Genomic DNA, 23559 nt, shown 5'->3' with positions numbered 1-23559 from the left:
CAAACCCCCTTCGCCATATGTACGATGCAGCCCTAACTCCCACTAACTTACAATGTGACTGCATTTGGAGACAGACCCTTTAAAGGGGTCGTTAAGGTAAAATAAGGCCATCAGGGTGGGCTCTAATCCAACCAGACTGGTATCCTTGTAAGAAGAGGAAATTCAGACACACAGAGACATTAGGGACACAAAAGCACAGACGAAAGACCATGTGAGGACAAAGCAGCATGAAGGTGGCCATCTACAAGCCAAGGAGAAGAAACCAAAACTACTGACACCTTGATATTGGACTTCTAGCTTCCAGAATTAAGGAAAAATAAAATTCTGTTGTTTAAGCTACACAGTCTCTGGTATTGTGTTATGGCAGCCCTAGCAAACGAATGCACTCTGGGATTATCCAGACTTCAGATTCACATCGAACTCTGTAGTATAAATATAGAAAAAGATAAATATTTTTTTATTCAGTATAGTCTGAATGCTTTCTCAACTAAGTCCATAACTTTAATTATAAAATGAACATAACCTGTATCAAATTATGAATATGTTAACATGCTGAATGGGGACAAGAAAAATAAGCCCCAGATTTAGGCTACACAAGCACATGAAGGTAGAGTAAAAAAATCTGGTTTCCTTGACCACATTGTCATAATATGCATATATAACAGTTTATTGAATCCAGGCTGTGTAGACAACCAGAAGAACTCTGGCTCCATACTGTCACAATGCATGCCCACAACAAAGACTCGCGGAGAACAGTCCCCTTTCATTCGATCTCTCTGAGTATTACCAACATGAGAGCTGAAAACCTTACCTCTGTCTGAAGTCTATCTATATATCCATGCATAAGTTATTAACTGGGCTCCCTGGGCTCCGCTGCTGAAAATATTAATATATTCAAATCTCATTCTAGCTACTGCAAAAAACAGTACATCAGATAAATGCATTAATATTTTTCTTAGACAAAAGGATCTGGTAGTATTTTTTTAAAGTTTCTTTTTTGTTTCTTGGACTCTTGCTGAAACACAGGTGATATGCAGCCTAATAAAGGGAAGTGGCCAGCAGGTACCAAAGTGTGAGATTGACTGTCTCTATGAAACTCTGTTTATTGCACTAGAAATATGGCACTGCAAGGTGAATTGCGGGCTATCTCTTTTGGACACAAGTACAGCCTCAGTGGAGCTGGTAGGCAAAGCTTTGCTGAGAACCAGCAAGCCATGTGGAAAGGCTGAAGTTAAGACTGGGATGAGGGAATAACGCCCTGAGACTTGGCCCTTCCTATTAGCCACTCTGCATTTTTGGATCCCAAGTTGAGATACGTATAATGACCAGCCTCTGAGCTACTCAGCTTTGCCTTTTTGCTATTGGCTGCACTTCAGGCCTTTTATCAATGACAACAAACAATGTAGGTGGTCTTCTACCTTTTTCGAGCTGCAGGAAAAAAAAAAAAACAAAAACAGTGACATAATTTTTCACAGCCTGAAATAATTGTGGAAGTACGGATACTGGTTAGGCTCACTATGAATTATTAGTGGAAAAGTGGGTCTCAGAAGTACGTTACATGTGAAATATTTTTCGTCACTTGAACATGTGCCGTCCAGAGCTGGCCCTGTTCTAGCCGTCACAGGGAACAAACATTTCACATTCACAGATGCTCCCAATTTGGTGCGGTTTGGAGTGTAATTTAGATCAAACGTCTCCATGTAAATGAGTCAGGGTTTCTTAATTAGGTGCCTCTAAAGCAAAACCTTGGACCACATCAGTAGGTGTGGGTGTGGTTCCCACAATACTGGAATCTTTCCTATAGACCAGGCTCTTAGTATCATTCGAATAGAGCTTTTTTTTTTTTTTTTTCTTTTGGTTGTTTTTTTCAGGCAGAGTAATAAATCTGCAGATGGCATAGACAGAAAGACGCTACTTCAGAAGAGCTGTCTAAAAACACTGCCTCTTTGGCAAATGCCTTAAAGTAGGTCATTCTGCTGTGATTTAGCTTTTTCTTTAGAATTGATTGCCAGCTTTTTGTTCCCATTACAAGTAGGGTGCATTCCAGTCCACAGACTTGTTCTTAATTTTTCCAACTGGTGTTTGTTTACTAGGATTTGCAGATCTTTATATGAAAATGGCCAATACCCTGTCACAGTGCTAATCAGGCACTTGACCACAAAGCGAAATGGATCCCGGTGATAATCTGGAGATGCTGAAATATTAAATGCCTTAAACACCCAGTCTTCCCACAGCAAAACTGCATTGATTTATACGAGTAGGTTTGTTGAAATAATTGTCCCATCTTTTATACATGTGCAAAGAAGAGGTGACAGGATGTAAATGGAAAACTTTTACAAGCCATATAGCTCTTTGTATAGATATTCAGGTTATCTGCTTTTATTCTTGTCATTGTTTGTGTTTTTTATAGGGGGAAAAAAATCACTGGGTCCCATTTCCCTATCGAGGCTTCGGGATTTACATGCAGAACCCCCTCCAGCATTAATGAGTTACCTGCATAAATTCCCTGGCAATCGATGGGCACATAGACCTTGTTTTGTTATATTAATTATTCTTCACAGAACCTTGACACTGACATTAAATGAGGCCTTAAAAAATCTTGATGAAGGTCTTAAGGTATCTTTTACTGTTCAAATATTAGCATTGCAAAAACTATGTCTAAGGCATTATTCATTTTGTGGTACCACAGCGAAGGAGGGGTTGAGATAAGGAGACAGGAGTGAAGGGCACAGGGAGTGAACTCTGGTCTTAACTCTTTATTGCTTAGTGGCCAGTTTTCCTAGGAGCAAGTTATAATCCTCAAATTGTGATAATGATGTGATAATAAATGTTAAAATCATAATGAATTAGAAGAACAGAGTATGTTGTTTCCTCCAGATTGGTGTTGAATATGGTGTCTTCTCCACAGGCCAAGTTTGTCTTGGCAAATTGTTGGTGTTTTCAGGTGAATTCCAAAATGTCAGTTAAAAAGACACAAAGGAGTGGGCTTTGAAGAGGAGATGGAGATTATTGGCTAGAAATGTTGCAACACTGACTGGTAAGTATGTCCTGAAGGAACAGACTGGGAAAATGGTTTTAGGTGCAATTTTCTTTCATTCCCTATAACACTTTTACTTAGAAGGAGTGTAGAAGGTTCTGATTAAGCAAATGCTCTGGTCAAAAACACTTCTTATCATATGTGGATTAGCAGTAATCAAACAACACAATTAATATTAAAATTACAACAGACACCACATTATCATCCTTTGATAATTCACAAGGAACTTTTGAATCTTGAAGCTCTCATTAGGAACTTGAGTTATCTCTGTGCTAGAGTGTGGTTATTAGATAAATGGATGGTTATTAGAAATTTCTGACTGGTGAAATGGCAGCTAATTGAAATTTGTTTGAATCCTTTTGGAGCGAGAGTTATTTATTGAATTACTACTTGATGATAGTCTTCAGGTTTTTATTATGCAATGCTGATCATTCTGAATTATCTGTTTACTTTTTACATTTTTTCCCTTTGCTGGTTAGCGATTCTTACTGTGGTTGTCCCAAAGTTGTGTTTAGCTCCATCCTTCTCTTTAGGCTCTGAACTGTCTTGGTGAACGTATGCACTTTCATGTTTTGAAATATTTACTCTGAAAAGCTAATTCCCAAATCTACATTTCCTCCTTTAATATCATACCTTCACTTACCTACTTGCTAAAATGATTTGCTAAATACCTCCTATTGATATACCGCCCACAAGTTACATGGGACACTACGAGGTCCGGTAAGCCATGATTCCTAACCTACATATGAGAAAGGATTAATACAGTTTTATACCAGGTGGAGTAAAGCTATTGAGGGTTGCAGTAGGAGCCTAGCGGTGGGGGTGGGGTGTAAAAAACAACTTCGTCTCTTTGGTGATTTACAGTCCATGATGGGCTTTCATTCACATGTAACTGAATTTTCTAAAAGTCTTTTGAGATATAGGTATTGTAATGTTCTTTAACATAGAAGAGGAAACTGAGGCTCCAAGAACCTGTTATCCAAGGTGACATGGTTAGAGCCATAAACCTAGGACAGAAACTCAGGTTTTCTGGTTCTGAATGCAGTGTTATGTTCACTCTATCTCCTGAACTCAGTGCAAAATCAGGTGTCTAGGCTGGACTCTCTGCTTGAATTCCTGTTATGCCAAACTCGAACAACAGCATATATATGCTTGGCTTTTACTTTCTTTAGGTCATTTACACATATACTCACACACACTAGAAGACAGGTAAAGTTATGTGTTATTTCCATGCTAAAGATGATAAAACAGTGGCTAAGAAGTGAAACAATGTGCCTACAGTCATTCTGGAAGCTCATGTCCAACCTGGGGCTGATGCCCAGGGTTTGTGATTCTCTCAGCCTATCCAGAGGCAAATGCATGCAGCACTGTCCACCCACAAATAACTCTCATTAGATTGGCAACTGGGTAATTTAAATAGTTTTCAAGCTGGTTTCCCTGTGTCTACCCTTGTTTTCTTAGAATGTATTCTCAACACAGTGATTTTTTAAAAACTGAAGTCAGTTCATGTTCTTCCTGCTAAAAACTCTGCAACTCTAGCTCCCCCTTTCTTTTTAACTCCAATCCAAAGACTAGGAGTTCACACACGCCTCCAAGGCCCTAGGTGATCTGGCCTTGTCAAGACATGTCTCCTGTCCTCTTCATCCTCTCTGTGCTCTCACCTGGCTCCAGCCATGCTGGCCTCCTTGCTCTGCAGGGTCTCGAACACACCAAGCCCCCCATGTTCGCGCTGCCTGGAATGCTTTGACTGTGGTCTTCTCTTCACTAACACCCTCCCTTCCCTCAAGTCTTTCCTCAAATCTCACCTTGTCAATGAGGTCCATCCCAATGACCTTATTTATTACTACAAACCACCCCTCAGCACTCCTAATCCCCCTTACTCTGCCCTACTTTTTCCAGTTCCTTAGCAATTATCACCTTCTACTCTGCTATAGCATTTCCTTGTTTATGGTGTTGCTTTGCTTTATTTATTTGTTTATATTATATGTATTATGGAATCCCCTATAAGGGTGAGGATGATTTCTGTTAAGTTTACCAATGTATTGTAAGCTCCTAGAACAGCACCTGGCACACTGTTGGTGCTCAGTAAGAGGACACAGATGACCCGGTTTGGTCAGTGGCATCACCACTCTAGTTAGTCTGTAGATGACCCCTTGGCACCGTCCCAAACACTTTCTAGTCCTTCGTGCACCATATCCAACATGCCAGCAAATACTCTTGGCACACTTTGAAGTCCCTCTAGGAATTTCTCTTTCCCCTCTTAGCTCCATAGCCAACAAGGGGACGGCTGCTCTCTGGTCATGTCAAGGTAACTGCTGGCTTTCCAGCTCTGCCCTCGCCTCCTCCTTCAGTCCCTCCTTCCCCAAATCCATTTTACACAGGACCCTTGAATAAATTGTAGGATGCATGCATGTGTCATTTAGCGACAGGGATTCCTTCCCGGAAAGGTGTCATTAGGCAATTCTGTCGTTGTGTGAATCTCGTAGAGTGTACATACATGTGCCTGGATGGCACAGCCTACTACACGGCTAGGCTACACGGTAGAGCCTGCCACTCTGGGTGACAAAGCTGTGCAGGATGTTACTATATTTAATCTTGTAGGCAATCATAACACAACAATAAGTATTTGTGTGCCTAAACATAGGAAAGGTACAGTAAAATACTGTCTTAAAATCTTATGGGACCACCACTTACATGCCGTCTGTCATTGACAGACATGTATGTCGGTCATACGGTGCATGATTGCACTTGAAACACAGACAAAAGCAGAATTTACATTCTTCAACATTTCACCATCCCTGTGCTTCCCAAATCCCCTCAGCTTCACCTTTCATGGGAGAATTTTCATTTCTTTTTGCCCATTTCTTCCCATTTGAATCATCAGCAATGCATAGTTTAATGGTCAATTATTCTCTATTTTTTTTTCTTAAGTTCATAGTCCCGTGTTAGATTAGTAGCTCTGCAAAGGTAGAACCTTAAACTTCCTCTTTTATATTTCTTTTATCTTCCCCTCTCTCCCTAGTGCCGTATGGAGCACAGGGTAGGCACTCTGTAGATACCGTTGATTCATTGGTGCTTATATGCTGCTGCTTCCTGTATATGTACTTTACCATGCTAGCTTTTTGTAGCTGAGCATTTCAAATGATATATTTTGAGTGATATCTCAAATTTATATATCGTTGGCAAGTAATGGTATTTCTGCAGCTATACTGATGAGGTATATATTAGGATAAATGTATATTTAAACTTCAGCCTTATCTAGTTTACGGCATGTTTACAGCATGTCTAAACGTAGGAAATCGTACTGCTTCCACCAGTGAATAATTGGGTCTTGCTTTTTAAGTGTGTGTGTGCGCTTGTATGTTTCTTCTCAAACATCTAAAGTGAATTCTATCATTAAGAAGTCACAAAATATGTAGATATTAGTGTAAAAAGCAGGAAATAACTAAAGACTATAATCACTAGTCCAACCAACAATTAACAATCTTTAATGACATATTCAGGCTTTATCATGAAAGCCCAGGTAGCACATAGCAATAAACACTGTTTTCATAATATAAGCTTAAAAATGGCCCATTCCCAGATTTTTTTTTTTTTTTAGCAACTCTGATTTTAATTCACAAAGCTTTGAAAAAAAAAATATGATCTCTCCCTTCACTATCCATGGGTTAAGCTTTGACAATCTGCATTCTGCCATCTTGTCTTCATCTTGAAAGTCAGACAGTTTTGGCTGTGGAGGTCATCACAGACCACTGCTGCTGTCCCTTTGCTTCAGCACTAACCAGTGGGTAGAGACTATTAATACTAACACTGTTAGGAGTAGGTATCTCATTTATTAAGCACGTTCAGGGACCAAATGCTTTATCTTCTCTCCCCCCCTCCCCATAGTACAAGACATTCTAGTAGTAGGTTTTGGATTGGATTATTATTTTGGACATTCCATGTTTCTGCTTCATTTAGTTCCTAGGACAAATGAAGTGAACCTGATAATTCTAGGTGTCAAATCTCATTTTAAAGTCCTCTTTCTTTTTTCCCAGCCTCTACCTTCTTGGTGAAGCCTTCCTCTTGCACAACCAGGTTTCTGAAAGTACAGTCCTGGACCAGCAGCAGTACTATTGCCCAGGAGGTTGTTTTTATGCAGAACCTCAGTCCCTTGGCCCCAGACCTCAGGCATCGGGATCTGCATTTTGAACAAGATCCCTGGGTGATTTGATTTTGAGAACATTGATGTTTGAGAAGCCCTGAGCTTCTTTTAGGGATGCTCATGTGGCAGTAGTGCTGGCCACCAGACTGGCAGGCAGAGGGGACTTCATGGTTCCCACTGTCTGTCATTTGACCCCCTTGATGTCCTCACTCATTCGAATCCCCCACCACTCTCATACTTCAAAGTGTGTTTCCTGAGCTTGGGGAATGAGTCACACAGCACAGGTGCATCTGCGTCGACAGAGGGTGGTCTTTTTTCCCAGCCAATTAGTTGACACCATTAGGCTCATCTGCTGGAGCCTGGGTGGTGAGGGGTAAGGCCTTTCAGATGGGATGCAGGATGGTGGCCCTTACCACTTGTGGTCATTAAAGTTCCCGTGGTGCTTTTTGTGAGAGAAGGGATTGTTAACCTCGGTGTCCTGGCTGGCTTCCAATCTGTGTAATTGCATGCAGCCTACCTAAGTCTGCTCTGTAGTTTCAATTAGGTAAAGTATTGTTCACTTCTTGTACTAAACTGCTGTGTTGTGTGGCTACAGACTGCTAATTAGCTGGTGTTTTTCAGGTGGCTGCGTTCGTGATGAACAAAACGCTCTCTTAGGTCACCTCCTCCCCACCTCCACACTCGCCAGTACCCATGGCCCCACGCACAAATGCACGCCAGTTTTCTCTATATTGCCATTTCTTGGATAAAAGTGCTTTGGGATCAGAAATTCCTAGAACATGACAATGAACATTTCTTTATTTTCTCTATGTAGCCACCTGCTTCTAAGCTTACCTAGCCTATTACAGGGTGTTTGGGGGGGGGAACCCATGCAGAGAATAAAAAGAATGTGATAATGGGTAGATAAAATAGGCCTTCCTCTGCTAAGATGAAGGGTAAATTTCTGTGATTGCCAGGGAAGTACGAATTGCTTTAAGAGCTTGGCACGCAAGGAATTGGTTATTTTCACTGTGATATGAAAGGAGGGTGAGGTCAGAGAAACCAGGGCAAGCATTTGACTTCTCTTTTCCCACTAGTTAGGAAAATAGAGTGGGAGATGTAAACTTTCAGCAAAATGCCTCTACATCCCTATAGTGGTGTCTGACCCTAAACAGGAAATGCGGCACCAGGAGAGAGAACGGAATCCCTTTCTGATGACTCCAGGGTCAGCACCATGGAAGCACCTATGGCTCTGGAATGGCAGTTGGGAACAAAAGAGACATGGAGAAAGACAGGTGAGCAGGAAGCCAAGAGGGTAGAATTGTGCTGTCATCAGAGAAGAGATGTGTGTGAGAGTGGAATTTTTCTAAAACATAAGATGATCGTGAAAAAAGTGTCCAGATGGGAAAAAAAATCAGATTCAGGTCAATATCACTTTGCATGTCTTTTTACTATGTGAGCAAATGTAATGTTTTGATACCCAAGAACAGGGACATAAATTAATCAGACAAAAATTCCTTTAGAGTTATTTCTTTTATCTTTTCATACCCCAAACTCTATGGGAGGCAAATGAAAATCAATACATGAAATAAATAAATGAGTGAACCAAATTGATAAAGGGAAGACTATTTATTAAGAGGTGCATGTTGGTGATCAATTCACGGAGAGCAGGAAGAAAAGTGTTTTTAGTGCCAGAAAACCAGCACTATGTCTTCCCTACTCCTTGCAATGGTTCTTTCCTAAAGTGTTCTACTTGATCTTTTTGAAAATGGCAGAGAAGAACAGGGGTGGATGGGACTTCGATGGATGACCTGACTGAATGCCTGCAAAAGGCAGGCTGGTTTGCAAATCCCTGTTAGAAGAGGTGGGAGTGCACAGCAGGAAGCTGGGATTGAGAATGAGATTGAGGGATGTGAACATTCCCACCTATAGGCAGGGAGGTTCCCAGATCTTAGGGGTTTATTGCTTTCCTGGTAAAATTGTCTTTATTTCCAGCTTAGCATCTATCACATAATAAGCACTCAATATGAATTTGTTTGAATAAATGGGTGGACAGACTACAATGCTTTGAAAGTGAAGTGAGTTCTCAGAGTAAGGGACAAGAGAAAGAATTTGAGCATGATGATGAATATTGGGAGGAAAGGCAGAGAAAAGAAAGGGGAAAATATATGAGAAAACAGCTTAGTTAAAAAGAATGTGGGTAGGACACAGAAAAGGAGAAGAAATTACTAGAAGTGAAATACAGGAATCTCTAAATCAAGGGCAATATTTAACATAAAATATGTGAGTTCTGTATGTATTTTTGACTTCCATTTTACATGTTAACGAGTGAAACTGCAGAAAAATTATAGACCAAAAAATGTCATCGAGGCAAAAATAACATAGGCTTAGAAATTCTAATCTTAAATTTGGGCTCTACTGTTATGTAGATACTTGCAAAGTAGATTTTCCCAAGGGCCTGACCCAAACATCCTCTGAACTCCTTTCATTGCCCCCCCATAGTATCTCACTCAAGAAAAGCCCAGGGTTTGAGTTGTGTACCGCTTCAAATTCAAGTGTGGCTTGGGTCTGCTATTGGCAGCAGACTAATTGTTATTCATGGCTGAGATTTCCTCCTGTCCACTGCTCAACTCCAGTCTTTTCTCAGCCTCGACATTACGGTCTTGAGATCTGAAATCTCATATATAATCTGCACTTTTTTTCTTGCATGAGGAAAAAAAAAAAAAACAACAACCCAGCAACATGGAAATTTGCAGATACCCTGTGTTAACTATTCCTGGATGTCACCCTGCAGCTCTAATTTCTGCTTTCTCCTCTGCATTCTGGGTAGTGCTGCCGGACTTGTCAGCACCTTGTCACTGCTTCCTGTTGCGTGGGCTACCATCGGACTCCGCGTTCTTAACGATTATCCAGAAAAAACCCTACAAAATCCTTCACAATTAAAAGAAATACATATTAACAGGTAGGAAAAAAAAAAAAAGGAAGGAAGCTACTTTAAAAAATTTAGCTTCCTGAAGCGGGTGCTGTTTGTAAAGGCTGCACAGCCTCGACTAACTGCAGCGTTGTCTCGTCTTTTTCAGTCCTGTGATGCTCTTTTGTTCAATGTGACAAGGATGTGGGGAGCCAACATGATTTAACTAAATAATACACAAATGTCAAGAATACTTTCATGTCTTGTGTACAGACCAGAATAAATTACCAGAATGGAATGTTTTGTTTTTCTTTTCAGAGAACAGCCCCACAGTTTATGAGGAGCTACGCCGGCAAGAAGTGGCTAAGAAATATTATTAAAAATAACCTATTTTACTGTAGGACTGAATGGCTGAGGGTTTTCACTCAGGTTCAAAAGGCAGAGGCCTGGAGAGGAGGGTGTCAGGCGGAAAGCAAGGAGGAACGAGGCTTGTCCTGAAATTCTCATGGGCAGCAGGGAGAAAAATAAGTCCAGTGAGAAAGGAAAATGAGGGAACTGGTTTGTCAGAGTTAAAGGTGAGCCGAGAGGAATTGGCAGCTGGCTGGACATGGCAGCCAGAGAGGCCATGGTATCTGCCACACGTGACAGACAGCGAGACAACGGCAGTGCTCCCCGAACAACTCGCCTGTCGGGCTTGCCAGGAGGCCAGATGCTGCTTCTGGAAGGATATCTTCCGTGGTTGGGCATCTGGGTTCAGTGCTGTCCATTTAAAGGGGAGAAAGTAGGTGGTAAAAGGCAGCACCATCACTGCCTTTTAGAAAACACGCTCTCTCTGTGTATCTACGCACACACACGCACACACACACACACAAGCGTTAATGAATGATGTGCTTGTTTTTAAAAAGAACCCCTAAAAATGCAACTTTCCTCGGTGCTTTTGGGATGGAAAGCAATGTAGCAGAGGCAGGGAAAGAGGAAGGGAGGACAGACACTAAGAAAACCTCTTAGATAAATATGAGGGTTTACTAATTAATTAGGATTAATTAGGCAATTTTATGTAAAGGGCTGGGATCATATCTGGTGTTCAATTATAAAAAAGAGAATTCGAGGGATTGGCTTGTGCCTCTATCACAGTTGGCTTGTCTCTCTCACCCTTTGTTTTACCATTCCTTCTTCCCTGGAAACGGAATCGAGTATTAGTATTGGCAAGAAAGCAGAGTGTGGTCTAGTGGACTGGAAATCAGGTGACTTGAGGTCTGGTTGATTTTTTTTCCCCCTTCCACTTTGAAGTTTGCTATGTCTCTGCTCCATAAAATGGGGGAACCAAATGTCTTTATACATTTAAAAGCAGTGGGCAAGCTTTTGTTATCAAGGTGACTGTTTTTCTTTATCTGATGCTAAATAATTCAAGGTAGTATGAAGTCAATATTGAATTTCAAACAAATTATGCACAGGGAGGTTGGGGTTGACCTGATTGGAGGTAGAAGTAGTAGAAGTTCTTTAATTTAGTAATGAGAATTATGACAGAAGATGTAAAAATAAATTTTTATATTCCAAGATCCATTACTAATCCCAAATAATCAAGAAATTGGAAGAACTGGCAATCTCACTGTGTACTGCAGTAATTGCTCTAACAGGCTCCGAGAATTGGCAATGTCACCATGTGCTGCAGTAATTGATCTACCAAGCTCCACCCATCACTGGTGGGTGGTCACAGATTCCCGGACGGAGGCTTCCTCAGTACGGCCAGCCTCTTATAGCACTCATTCATCATTGTGCTTGCACCCTGTTAGCATGCAGTCTTAGCATTAATGGTCTTTTTTTTTTTTTTTTTTTTACAACCAAAAGCATGTTCCTCTTCTCGTTATCATGATGAAAAGATAAATATCAGGTGAGGGGAGATAAACTCAAGAGGAACATCTTACTTACCAATACCCTCAAAATGGAATATTCTCTAGCACTATTCTGAAATACATCAGGTTTCTAAGATTCCAGGCTTAAGAAGTTGATCTTACCTGGAATCGCTCACTGGTTAGATTAGATTATCACTATCTTGTTCAATGAAGTCATGTGATTCCACTTATTCAACCAAAATTATTGAGTATCTACAATACGTGGGATACTGTACTAGGCCCTGGGGATACAGCTGGAATCAAAAGGACACAAATGCCTGTCCTTTTGGAGCCAATGCTCTAATAGCAGAAGGGGCAATGTCACTTCTTTATATTAATAATTTCCATTCTCACTAATATTTTCTGGATCTGACTATGCTACAGAGTATCATTTTTTCCTGCTGGATTATTATATTTATTCCTATGATTTTTGAAAAGCTGAATGATGAAGGCAAGAATAGTGGCTTGTCATTGTTAGAAACTCTTCCCAATGTCCTGTTATCATGAGAATTTCCTAGGCCTCCTTTGTGGAATTAGTAGCTTTAATCACAGAATATAATACTGCTGGCTCTTGGCAAATTTCCTTTCTATCAACATGTATGTCATTCTCAGACTTCTTTCCTGGTATCTCATCCTCACACCAGCCCTTTAAGGTCAGAAGTCTCTGGGAATCTGTCCTCGACTCTATTCTAGGCTCACCCTGCCCCTAGAGGTCACTTTACCCCATTACTATCTTTAAAGTGACAATTCCCAGATTTATACCTAGATCTCAATCACCTTTCTTGTGTTCCCAAAATCCTTTACTGCTGTGGTCCCCAACCCCTTGGCGGTGGACTGGTACTGGTCGGTGGCCTGTTAGGAACTGGGCCACACAGCAGGAGGCACTCACATTACCTCCTGAGCTCAGCGCCCCCCATCTGTGGAAGAATTGTCTTCCATGAAACTTCACACAGCAGGTGGTGAGTGCCATGCTAAGGAGTGAAGTTTCAGCTGTATTTACAGCCTGGCCCCATTGCTTGCATCACCACCTGAGATCTGCCCACCCCCCCCCCCCGCCCCACCTGTCCCCGTGGAAAAGTTGTCTTTCATGAAACTGATGGTCCCTAGTGTCCAAAAGGTTGGGGACTGCTGCTTTACTGGACTTTGCTAATAGAATGTAACAATGACCCAATCACATCATGTCTCCCAGATTCCTGTTTCTTTCATGTCTCCAATTTGGTCCTTTTCCTGTAGGTGATGTGAGTTAAGGGTATCACCATTCACCTAGTTAAAAACCAGGGTGCCATCCTGGACTCTTCCCTCTTCTTAACCTCTTGCATGTACTTGGTGAGCACGTCCCGCTGAATCCACCTCCTCCGTGCCTCTGGCATCCATCCCTTTCCGCAATTCTCCCCACCGCCCCCTTAGCTGGGGATCGCTGGCGTGGACTGTTATGTCAGCCTCTTCACTGTCTTCACTCCCTCTGGTGGTGTCCTCCTACCACCCTTCACTCTTATAAAAACTGTGATCTTTATAAATACAAATCTCATCACCTTATCTCCCCGCTTCAGATCCTTCAGTGATTTTCCTAATGTCTATCAAAAGAATTTCAAACTCCTTAGCAGAGCATATGATGTTCTTCACAATTGCACTTGCTTATAACATTTGAGGCTCATACTCTGCCACTTCTCTTTATGATTCCCAATTCTCTAACCATTCCAGCGGACTCACCATTTCCTCATCACACCATAGCACTCCTTCATGCCTTTACGCACAGTATTCTCTCTTCTTATGGCAGGCCTGTTGTCTACCAAGCTGACATTTTTAAAGATAGCCTGTTTCATGTCTTCTGGGAGGTGTTCTCTGATGTCTCTAGGCTAACTTTCAGCTCTCACTTAGTACTCTCACAGCATCTTGTGATAGTGTACCATATTTGCTATAATTGTATACTCATTTGTCTACCTCAGGAGACTATAAGATACGTGAGGGTAGGAGTACTTTTTTCATGCATCTAGCATTGAGTTGAGAGGTCAGCAGGTTTTTTTCCTGCCAAGGGTCAAATAGGAAATATATTTGGCTTTGTACAACTTATTGTGGCTATTCCATTCTTGCCATTGTAGTGGGAAAGTAGCCATAAGGGATACAAAAACAAAGAGGTGTGTGTGTTCCAATAAAACTTTGTTGACAAACCCAGGAGGCAGGCTAGACGTGGCCCATGGGTCATAGTTTGCCAACCCATGATTTCGTTTAGGCCTGGAATACAGTAGGTACTCATTTAAGATTTCCTGAAGGAATTAGTGGGTAGGATTTTACAGTTAAACATTTTCCCAAGTGTGAATGTGACCTATTTCACACATGAACAAAAGGGAGAGTTAGAAACACCGAACGATTTTCTCAGTGTTGCACAGTTTCTAAGGGCTGAGGTTGGGACTCAAGCCTATGTCTTATGATTCAAAATTCTTTCCATTAGGTAAAAGGCCAAGATTCACAGTGGAGGAAGGCGTGACAACTTAAAAAATTTATCTCATAGGTAAATTTGGCTCCATGTGGTGGACCATCACTAATAATAGAGAAGACAGTGGCAGACGGAACAGTAGCCACTTTAAGTTTTGTTGTTTCCCATTACTCAGTGGTAAATGTTACCATTCAAATGTGAAATCTAAAGATCTAAAGTAATAATTTCACTCCCGTCTTAAAACCTTATCTCCCAGAGCCTTCCTCTAGAACAAGGATGCGCCATTGGAAGGATCACCGAACCTTAGTCCCCAGCTCACAAACCTTATAAATCCTGTGCCAAGATGTCTCCTAAGTAGATGACATTTTAATGATTACTATGGGGAGTTGGGAACTATTGCTTCACCCTCACGATCAGAGTAATTAATTTTCTTAACTACCAGACCAAATTCTGCCACGGGAGTCCGGTTGAGGAATCTCAGGCCCGTAGGAAGTACATTAGCTCTTCAAAGTGATTAGGGTGCCATTTCAAATACACAAGCAAAGGAGCTATTAAGCTTCTGGCTTCTTTCAAACAACTTGCAACCCCTGTCCCTCAGGAGCAGGCGGGTGTGGGGGCGGGGAGTGGGGGGAGAAGGAAAAGAAAAAAGGGAGAGTGAAAGAAAATAACAATTTGCACAGGTTCCTCATTTTCCAGTAAAAATACCCACGGCCTGCAAGTCTTTGGATATCAGGTATTGTGGTTGGGTGAAAGACCAAAGTGTACAGAAAAAGAACGGAGTGCCAGAGACAGCACAGAAAAACATACCCTGCTCCAAAGCGCCGCAGAGACGAACATTCAGAGGCCTAGATGGGAGGCGGTGTCATCAGCCACCGGCCCGGGCAACCAGAGAGAAGGGTGACAGCTTGTGGGCTTTGAAGTACATTCTTTAACCACATCTAGTATTTTCCCCCAAATATCAGAAATGCCTACACTGCCGTTTTAAAGATAGGGTGGACGAATTATTTCCTTGCCATTGTTTCCTCACACAACCCCTTTATTTCTAGTTCATCATCATTTAAGTTGCTTCTGACATGCTTTTGTAGAATATTTTATTTAATATCCATGAAGACCACAGAGAAGCTTTAAATATCGGTTTACTCTCACAAAATAGCCATAGCTCAACAGTTTCTCCTTTCAACGAGGCATTCGATTGGCATGCTTCCATGAGATTTGTCTATTCAGCCATATCATTTTTTCACCTTGGAATTCTATGAACAGCTGGACAATTTTCTTAGAGCCCATGAAAAAGGGAACATTTTAGCTCTCTTTTCAACCTATTTTACAAAGTGCAAGTCTCCTATAAGAATGTTTATTGGCACCTAAAACCTACAGCAAATATACTCTTCCGAGGCTATTTTCAAAAATGAATGAATGGTATTATTTCATGTTCTAAAAGACCCCATTTCTAAGACGCTTTGACTTTACAGAATAACATGTACATGCATGAATGTGTACACGAGTGTTCTTTTGTGTCCTTTCTTTCCTTAAAAATTTGAGATTGTTTTGACTTTCAAAATGCATGCCACAAAGTAAATCTGGCTAACTAGTTTAATTTAGCTCCATGGAAATACTTGAATATTTATTGTCTAAATTTTCTGTAATTATCATGTATTATTTTTATCTTGGAAATAAAAATGTGGAAAAAGATTTCAGCAATATCTAGAATACCTCATTAATAGCAATGGCAACAAAAATTCCAGGGCAGTACCATGCCTAGATGGATATGTACTTGGTGGGATTCTAGGAGTGTTTACACTGGTGATTGAGTTTTAGGGTAAGGCCCTACCGGCTTCAAACCATCTCACCTACCAGGCTTTCATAAAGCCAGTGTTCTGTTCTGCTTGGCAGGAAATTCTCACCACGAGAATCATTCTGATAAGTTAGACAACATGACAAAAGAACTGTCCCTAGGAAACTGCTGTAACAGGAGGCTCTTGATAAGAAGCCCAGGAAGACCCATGCCTATCTCCAATCTCCTCACGCCTGCACCAAAGTAAGGCAGACCAGATGATCATCTCAGCAAACTATCACCTGGCAGGTGAAGACTGGGAACTGAGTCCATGGGAGATGCCTGCCAGGTTAATAGGAAGTCAGTGACAGAAAACAGCTGGGATTGGGTACAAGGATGGGGGTGTCATGTGGCTTGTCAAACATGTGAAAACAGCCTCATTGGGACTCTGGGAAACTGTCTGAGTTAGGCTAGTAAGGAAACTCAACTTTTGGAAAAAGATTCTGGGGTGGCATACAGAATTTTCTGGAATCTAGGAAATCTGGCAGTAATTTACCTCATATTGTTTCAGTAAGTCTTCCTATACTTATTTCATTAAAAATTATTTTATATTTTCCTCATTATAAAAATAATACCTGCTATATAATGTTTATTAGTACCTATTGTGTAAGTGCAAGGCACTGTGCAAGACCCATTAAAAGCATTATTCATAAACTCATCGCTATAGGGATAGATAGGTTCAATTATAATTTCCCTTTTACAGATGAGAAAATGGAAACTTAGATTTGAGTGACTTGGGCAAGGTGGCACGTCCAGTAAGTGGCACAGCAAACACTCACATTCAGGGCTGCCTAACTCCAAAGCCTGTTTTCTTTGCTCCCTTAACCTCGAAGTCCCCTTCTATACCATTGTTAGGAGAGAAAAAGAAACAGGTGCAAAAAACTCTCCTTATCCAATAACTCAAAGAAATACAACATTTCAGTAAATATTTTTATAATCTTTTCTATATGCACTTTTTTCATATACTTATAATTATATCCTCTTTGAGTATATAAAATATTGTATCTGTGATTTTATTTAACTTCACACATGCATTTCCCCAGGCATTTTAAAGCATTAAAAAATGTCATGAACTGTGTTTTACTAAGCTGATGTGATGTACCACGTTACCATGTTCTTTTATACAACCCTTTCTCTATCAGTGAACGCTTATGTTGTTTCTAAGTTTCCACAATTGCAATACTGCTGTCATAAATAATTTTATCTGCATAAAGTTTTCCCCTTTATATGATCTGCTCAAAAGGTATGAAAATGTGGAAGGTCTTTATTCTTGAAATATGTTACATACATGGTTTTCCCAATATGCTGGCTGGCACATATCAACCAGCACCATTATAGTCCAGCAGTCCCCAAGCTTTTTGGCACCAGGGACTGGTTTCATGGAAGACAATTTTTCCATGGACCAGGGATGGGGGGTGGGAGGGTGAAGGGAAGGTGGAACTCGGGAAGTATGTGGCCTGGGGGTTGGGAACCGCCGATATAGAGGGCTTGAAGATTCAATACACACTTGCCAAAATGGGATTCACCTATTTTATTTGCGTTCTATATATCTTCTTCTTCTTTCCCCTGTTTACTTTTGCAAAATAGGGAAAAGGGAACCCTTCTAAACAATATTTCCTTTTGCTTTTTTTATTGCTCTCAAGGGGCTTTTTTCCAAATTACCCATCATTGAAAGCTCAGACTTTTCTCTATGGCTGACTGGAGATAGGGGATAAAGAAATGAGAGAAATAAAAATACGTGCACTTTTTCTTTGAAAAATCTCAGGGTTTGGACCATTTCTTTCCACTGAATGTCTGTCACTCACTCCGATCTAACTACAGCTTCCATGGGGCCTCCTGGGTTCTTTTCTCCTTTCTTTTTCACCCTCTATTCTGTTGTCAGATGACTCTTTCATAAACACTAAGAACATCATGCAATTTTCTGGTACATAAAATTTTAGTGGTACCCTATTTCTTACTTAACTCCTTTGACTGGCTCTCAACCTCCAGCTACTACCCATCAGCAAGTAAACCATCTTTCTAGGTCCTCCTTCCCATTAACTTCATCTTGACTCTGCCTCCCTGCCGTTCCAAAGAAGCAGGCTACAGGAAAATGCATTTGACACGTATATTTTATAGAGATAGTTTTGCCATTTATACGATGATTCAGAAGGTACCACAGGACCTTCCAAGGCCTATCACTGTAATGTCAATTTGTGAAAGTGGCCATTAATAAAGATTTCTGGTTGATGGCATTTTGAGATGATAGCTTATTCTGAATTCCTGGTCTGAAGCTATGATAGCAGAAGCATAGAACTTGACCTTGAGTTTGATTAAGAGTAAAGACTCTAGACTTTGAGACTATTCAGCCTGTGCAGCCATTGTGCAATCTTATGTTTAATATAATCACAATCCTTTAAAAATTCTGGCTTTTGTGGACAGGATTTACATCCACAATCCAGCTCCACTATGCTGTGTTAGGCTTTCTCAGTTGTTAGCTGCTGTGCTTTGAGAGAGTGTTTAACTCAAAACTCTGCACAAATGGAGTGCTATTTTGTTGACTGTAGAGTACGTAGGTCAAGTGGAATTTTTGGCACTTCATTACATCCCCTGACCCTCACTAAACAAACTTCAAAATATATATATTTGCAACAATTTGGAATAAACACTACATACGAGTGTTGACGGTAGATTTTCTGAAGAACTACCAAATGCATCAAGACTAAGGAAAACATTTTAATGATTCTTTCAAACATGAATGTATTTAAATTCTTGTTAAACAATCTTCTTATTTAGTCTTCTCAGGCTTTGATGACATGCCACGATTGGCTGTTTATCAAAAACTTAGCAAAAAATGCTTAACAAGATATAATCGTGTGCACACACTTGTGCATAATTAAACCCAGTTTATAAATCGGTGCAGGGTGAAATATGGTCACACCACCCAAGAAAGGTTGGTGGCTGACAAATAACACTTTTTCTCCCCATCTATAATGATAAATCTTAAAATGTGAATGCTGTGAAGTGATATAATAATCTGATCTTAAATCTTACTTTAAAACATCTATTTCCATCTCTATTGAACTAAATGAAAGTTTTTACAAAATTAGGAAATTAACTTGGATAAGGGCATTCATTCGTAAAACTGGGATTATGTGGCATGGACTAGAAGGATCTTCATCTTTTGAAGGTTTTTAACTAGATAGATTCTCTTCTGTGTGTTTTATTTTTTTCAAAGGAGGATTTAGCTGACTCTTAGTTTCTTCATTTTATAGATGTTCTTTCAGTTGGAAAAAAACGGAATAATTGGAGACTGAGTAATGGATATTTCTCAAGAACTTCAAGACTAGGTATTGCATAGCATTAAAGGGTATACTTTTCCATTTGTTTTATGACTTTGTCCAGTTAAAGTTACTGAGATAAGCACTCCAGTATTTATTTGTAACTTGAAACCCCTTTCATGGTATGTCTGGATCCTAGGGGAAAAGAATTAACGTTTGAGGAATGCGTACCTTGTGCCAGGCATTTTATATGCATTATCTCATTTAATTCTCATAACCACAAGATATGGTTGATATTATTTAATCCGATTTTACTTGCCTGAGATCATAGTGGGAGTAAAGTATAGAGTAAGGATTTGATTCTAGGTCTCTCTCTTTCTGTTTGTTTAAACCTCGAGATCCTTCCACTAAACCACACTGGTTTTCCCACTGAAGCCAGCATGTGAAAGTGACAAGAAGGAACATTTTGGTAATAAGAGATGTTCTGAATTTTGAGATAAAGTTCTCCCCAAAGAGTAAAATAAGAGAAATTAACATAATGAATCAGATTAAAACATGTTCCCTAATGCGATGACCGGTTTAACAAGATATGGGCTATCCATACCATGGAATACCATGCCATCATTAGAAACAGTAAGACAAGTCTAGCTAATGAAATGAAAGGCTGTCCATGAGTTGCAAAATATTTGCAGAAGAATCCATGCAGTGTCATGTTCTTTAACAAAAGACAACAACCATACATACATACGTTTGCACATGCTTAGAAACAGCTTGGAAAGGATATATACCAAAGTGTTAGTTACTTTTGCTCAGCAGGCTATGAGTGACCACTAGGCAAATTTCATTTTTTAATGTATTTACACATCTGTTGCTTTTTTTTTTTGGTGCAACTGCATGCATTATGTTCACAATTAAAAGTCATTTGATGGATTAGTTGAACAATCTGTAGCAATGACTTACCCCAAGGAAGGGGTGATAAAGATGATTCAGGAGGAGATGTAATCTCACAAAAGCAAAACTGCCCAATCTATTTGAAACTCTATCAGGCTTCAATATTGCTATACATTTATAGTGAAAGCTAAAACTTCATCTCTTGTGTTGCACTTTGCCTTATCTAAAGAAGGTGTTAACAGAAGGCAAACGAGTAACAGTCATTTCAGACTTAACATGTCCAAAATAGAGCTCTCAAATCTGCTTTTCCTGTGCAACCCATTTTTCCCGCAGTTTTACCCATCTCTGCATGTGGCACTATTATTTCCCTGCTTGCTCGAGTTAAAACCCAAAGAGGCACATTTGATTTCTCCTTCCTTCCCACACTCTATGCCAACTAGCAGCAAATCCAAGCTGCTACACCTCCACAGTGTCTCACCAATTTCTCTCTGATGGCTCCACTCAAGCCACCAGTATCTCCTGCCTGGACAACAAGGGCCTCTGGGTCTTCACATTCGCAATCCATTCTCCACTCAGCAGCCAGAGCAATTTTTTATACTCCCTCAGTTTAGTGCTTCTAGGTGGTTCTTCCTTGTATTTAGAATGGAATCCAAGCCTCTCACTGTGGCCCACAAGAATCCATGTGACCAGACACTAGTCCTATGTCTGGGACCCCAGCTCCTGCCACCTCCCGCCCCACCCCAGCACATCAGGCCCTAGTGGTCCTGGCCCGTTGTCTGCTTTTCAAACACTGCAAGCTCTTAGGGGCCTCTTGGGCTTTACGTCTGCCTTTTTGCTGCCTGGAATACTCTTCTCCTAGCTGTTTACATGGACAGCACCTTATCAATCTGAACCAACATTTTACAGATCAGGAAACTGGATTTCATAAACTTATTTGTGGTCATAGCACTTGGTACATGGTGGGGCTCAATTTTGAACTCATGTCTGAATCATTTCATGCCCTTTGTATTGCATTAGATAACAAAGTCAAGATAGACCATCCCTGAGCCCTGGTGATGGTTCTGACAATCAATCAGCAAAAATCTACTTGTTGAAAAGGCCATGAAAAATAAACGTTTTCAGAAGTTCCTTTTGTAGAGTCTCCTTCCTATCTCTAGTGCATTCTCCAACTTCTGTAGGAAGAGTTAGGTCAGCGAGAGGGAAAAATATGCAGTGGATGCATTGGGAAACTTTTCTCTTAGAGATTTAAAATTAAATGTTGCTCATTTAGGAAATGACTATAATATGACACACTGAGAAACGCTTATAACTTACTTCGTTAGATGTTTAAAGAGAACTTTCATGGTGTCACGATTTGGTGGAGGGAGTTTTTGTACAAGAGACTTTATAGTTTCAATTCTTGTGTTGTTGTCTTGCTTTTCTGGAAAAAAAATTTAAAAAGAAGGTTAGGAAAAACCCTAGATTTCAGAGGTATAGGAGAGATTTTTCTTAGGACAATTTCAGACCAAGACTCAGAAACTAAAAGTCCTAATCGGCGGCCAATTCAACCTAGTTATTATTGAGTTTCTTAGTTTTGACTCTGAATTAGACCATGGTAACACGAAGGCAACAACAGTATGACTTTGGCATAATCTTCCTTTTAAGATCAGGTATTGAGTTGGTTTTCTTAAATTTCCTATTTTACAAGGTGTGGTAGGGTGGACAATGGCCTTCAAAAGGTATCCATGGTCTCATCCACAGAACATGTGTCTATGTTATTTCACATGACAAAAGGGACTTTGCAGATGTGATTAAGTTAGGGATTTGGGGATGGCAAGATTTTTTGGAATTATCCAGGTAGGCTCAATGTCATCACAAAGATCCTTACCAGAGAGAAGCAGGAGGTTGAGAGTCAGAGAGAGTGAAGGCAACGTGACAATGGAAACAGAGAAGAAAAGGCTATGTGATGGGAGGCTGTGGTCCGAGGAATGACGACAGCCATCAAAAGCTGGAAAAGGCAAGGAAACAGAGCTCTAGAAGGAACACAGGCCTCCCAGCACCTTGATCTTTGCCTGATTAAACTGATTTCAGACTTCTAACATGCAGAACTGTAAGATAGTAAGTTTGTGTTGTTTTAAGGCACTGAGTTTGTGTTATTGTTACAGCAGCAGTAGGAAGCTAACAAGGACACATAACTAATCTGATTACAAATATTCTATTGTCTGCTTGATTTTGTGGAAGGGAAAAGATTTTTTTTATTTACTTCTATGCTATCCTTTCTCCCTAACACATTTTGTTTGTGCTTTAAAATAACAGAATGAGGCCAGGCACAGTGGCTCATATCTGTAACACTAGCACTCACATCTAGCACTCTGGGAGGCCAAGGCAGGAGACTCACTTAAGGTCAGGAGTTCTAGACCAGCCTGAGGAAGCACAAGACCCCATATCTACTAAAAATACAGAAAAATTAGCTGGGCATGGTGGTGTGCATCTGTAGTCCCAGCTAATGGGAGGCTGTTGGAGGATCGCCTGAGCCCAGTAGTTTGAGGTTGCAGTGAGCTATGATGAAGCCACTATAGGTGGAGCAACAGAATGAGACCTTCTCCAAAAAACAAACAAAAAAATCCCATACACACATAAAATAAGAGAAAGTAAAACATACAAAATAGTGTAATACTTGGCCATAGACATTTCTTAAAATGGGAAGTTGTTCAAAACTGCATACCACATAGAATGCTTTCCCTCATTCTGAGTTTTGGGGTTTTTCCCCTTAACAGTCATGGATGTCAAAATAAGAACCCAGTTACTTAGTGCCATGGGGAATTCATCTTTCCATAGTATTAACCAGGGCCTTACCATCTAGATGTATAATTATTTATTGAACTTAAAACACTTTACGAACACTGACATAGGTTTCTTTCCTTTCTGTACTTTAACTTTTAGCACAGAGCTCCTGTTGATTCCAAAGAGGTCACTGCTGGAAAAGATCTCTCTCTCTGTCTCTGTCTCTGTCTCTGTCTCTCTCACACACACACACACACACACACACGGAATAATACGTAAGGCAGACACCCACCCAATATCCATTCCCTTCTTCCTTAGCAACACAATCTCATTGTTGAGAGCATGGCAATATACCCAGATGAAAGGGCCCATTTCCTGGCTGCCTTGGCAGCTGGAGTGGCCATGTGACCAAGTCTG

General features: G+C 40.5%; 1 protein-coding gene across 2 annotated transcripts in view; it reads right to left on the bottom strand.

Annotated features, from left to right (window-relative positions):
- Nucleotides 1–23559, bottom strand: part of ARHGAP15 (Rho GTPase activating protein 15) — a 604592-nt gene that overhangs the window by 39304 nt on the left and 541729 nt on the right. Inside the window, exon 13 of one of the 2 annotated variants that reach the window (XM_020288414.2) lies at nt 21694–21799. The exons of the other annotated variant lie outside the window; for it this stretch is intronic. Coding sequence (XP_020144003.1) covers nt 21694–21799 — 106 coding nt within the window. The remainder of the gene's footprint in view (nt 1–21693; nt 21800–23559) is intronic. 2 annotated transcript variants of the gene reach the window in all.

Source organism: Microcebus murinus, chromosome 8 (genome assembly GCF_040939455.1).
Source record: "Microcebus murinus isolate Inina chromosome 8, M.murinus_Inina_mat1.0, whole genome shotgun sequence".
NCBI classification, from domain to species: Eukaryota; Metazoa; Chordata; class Mammalia; order Primates; family Cheirogaleidae; genus Microcebus; species Microcebus murinus.
The sequence above is the reverse complement of the archived record's forward strand: the minus strand, read 5'-3'. Positions and strand labels throughout refer to the sequence as shown.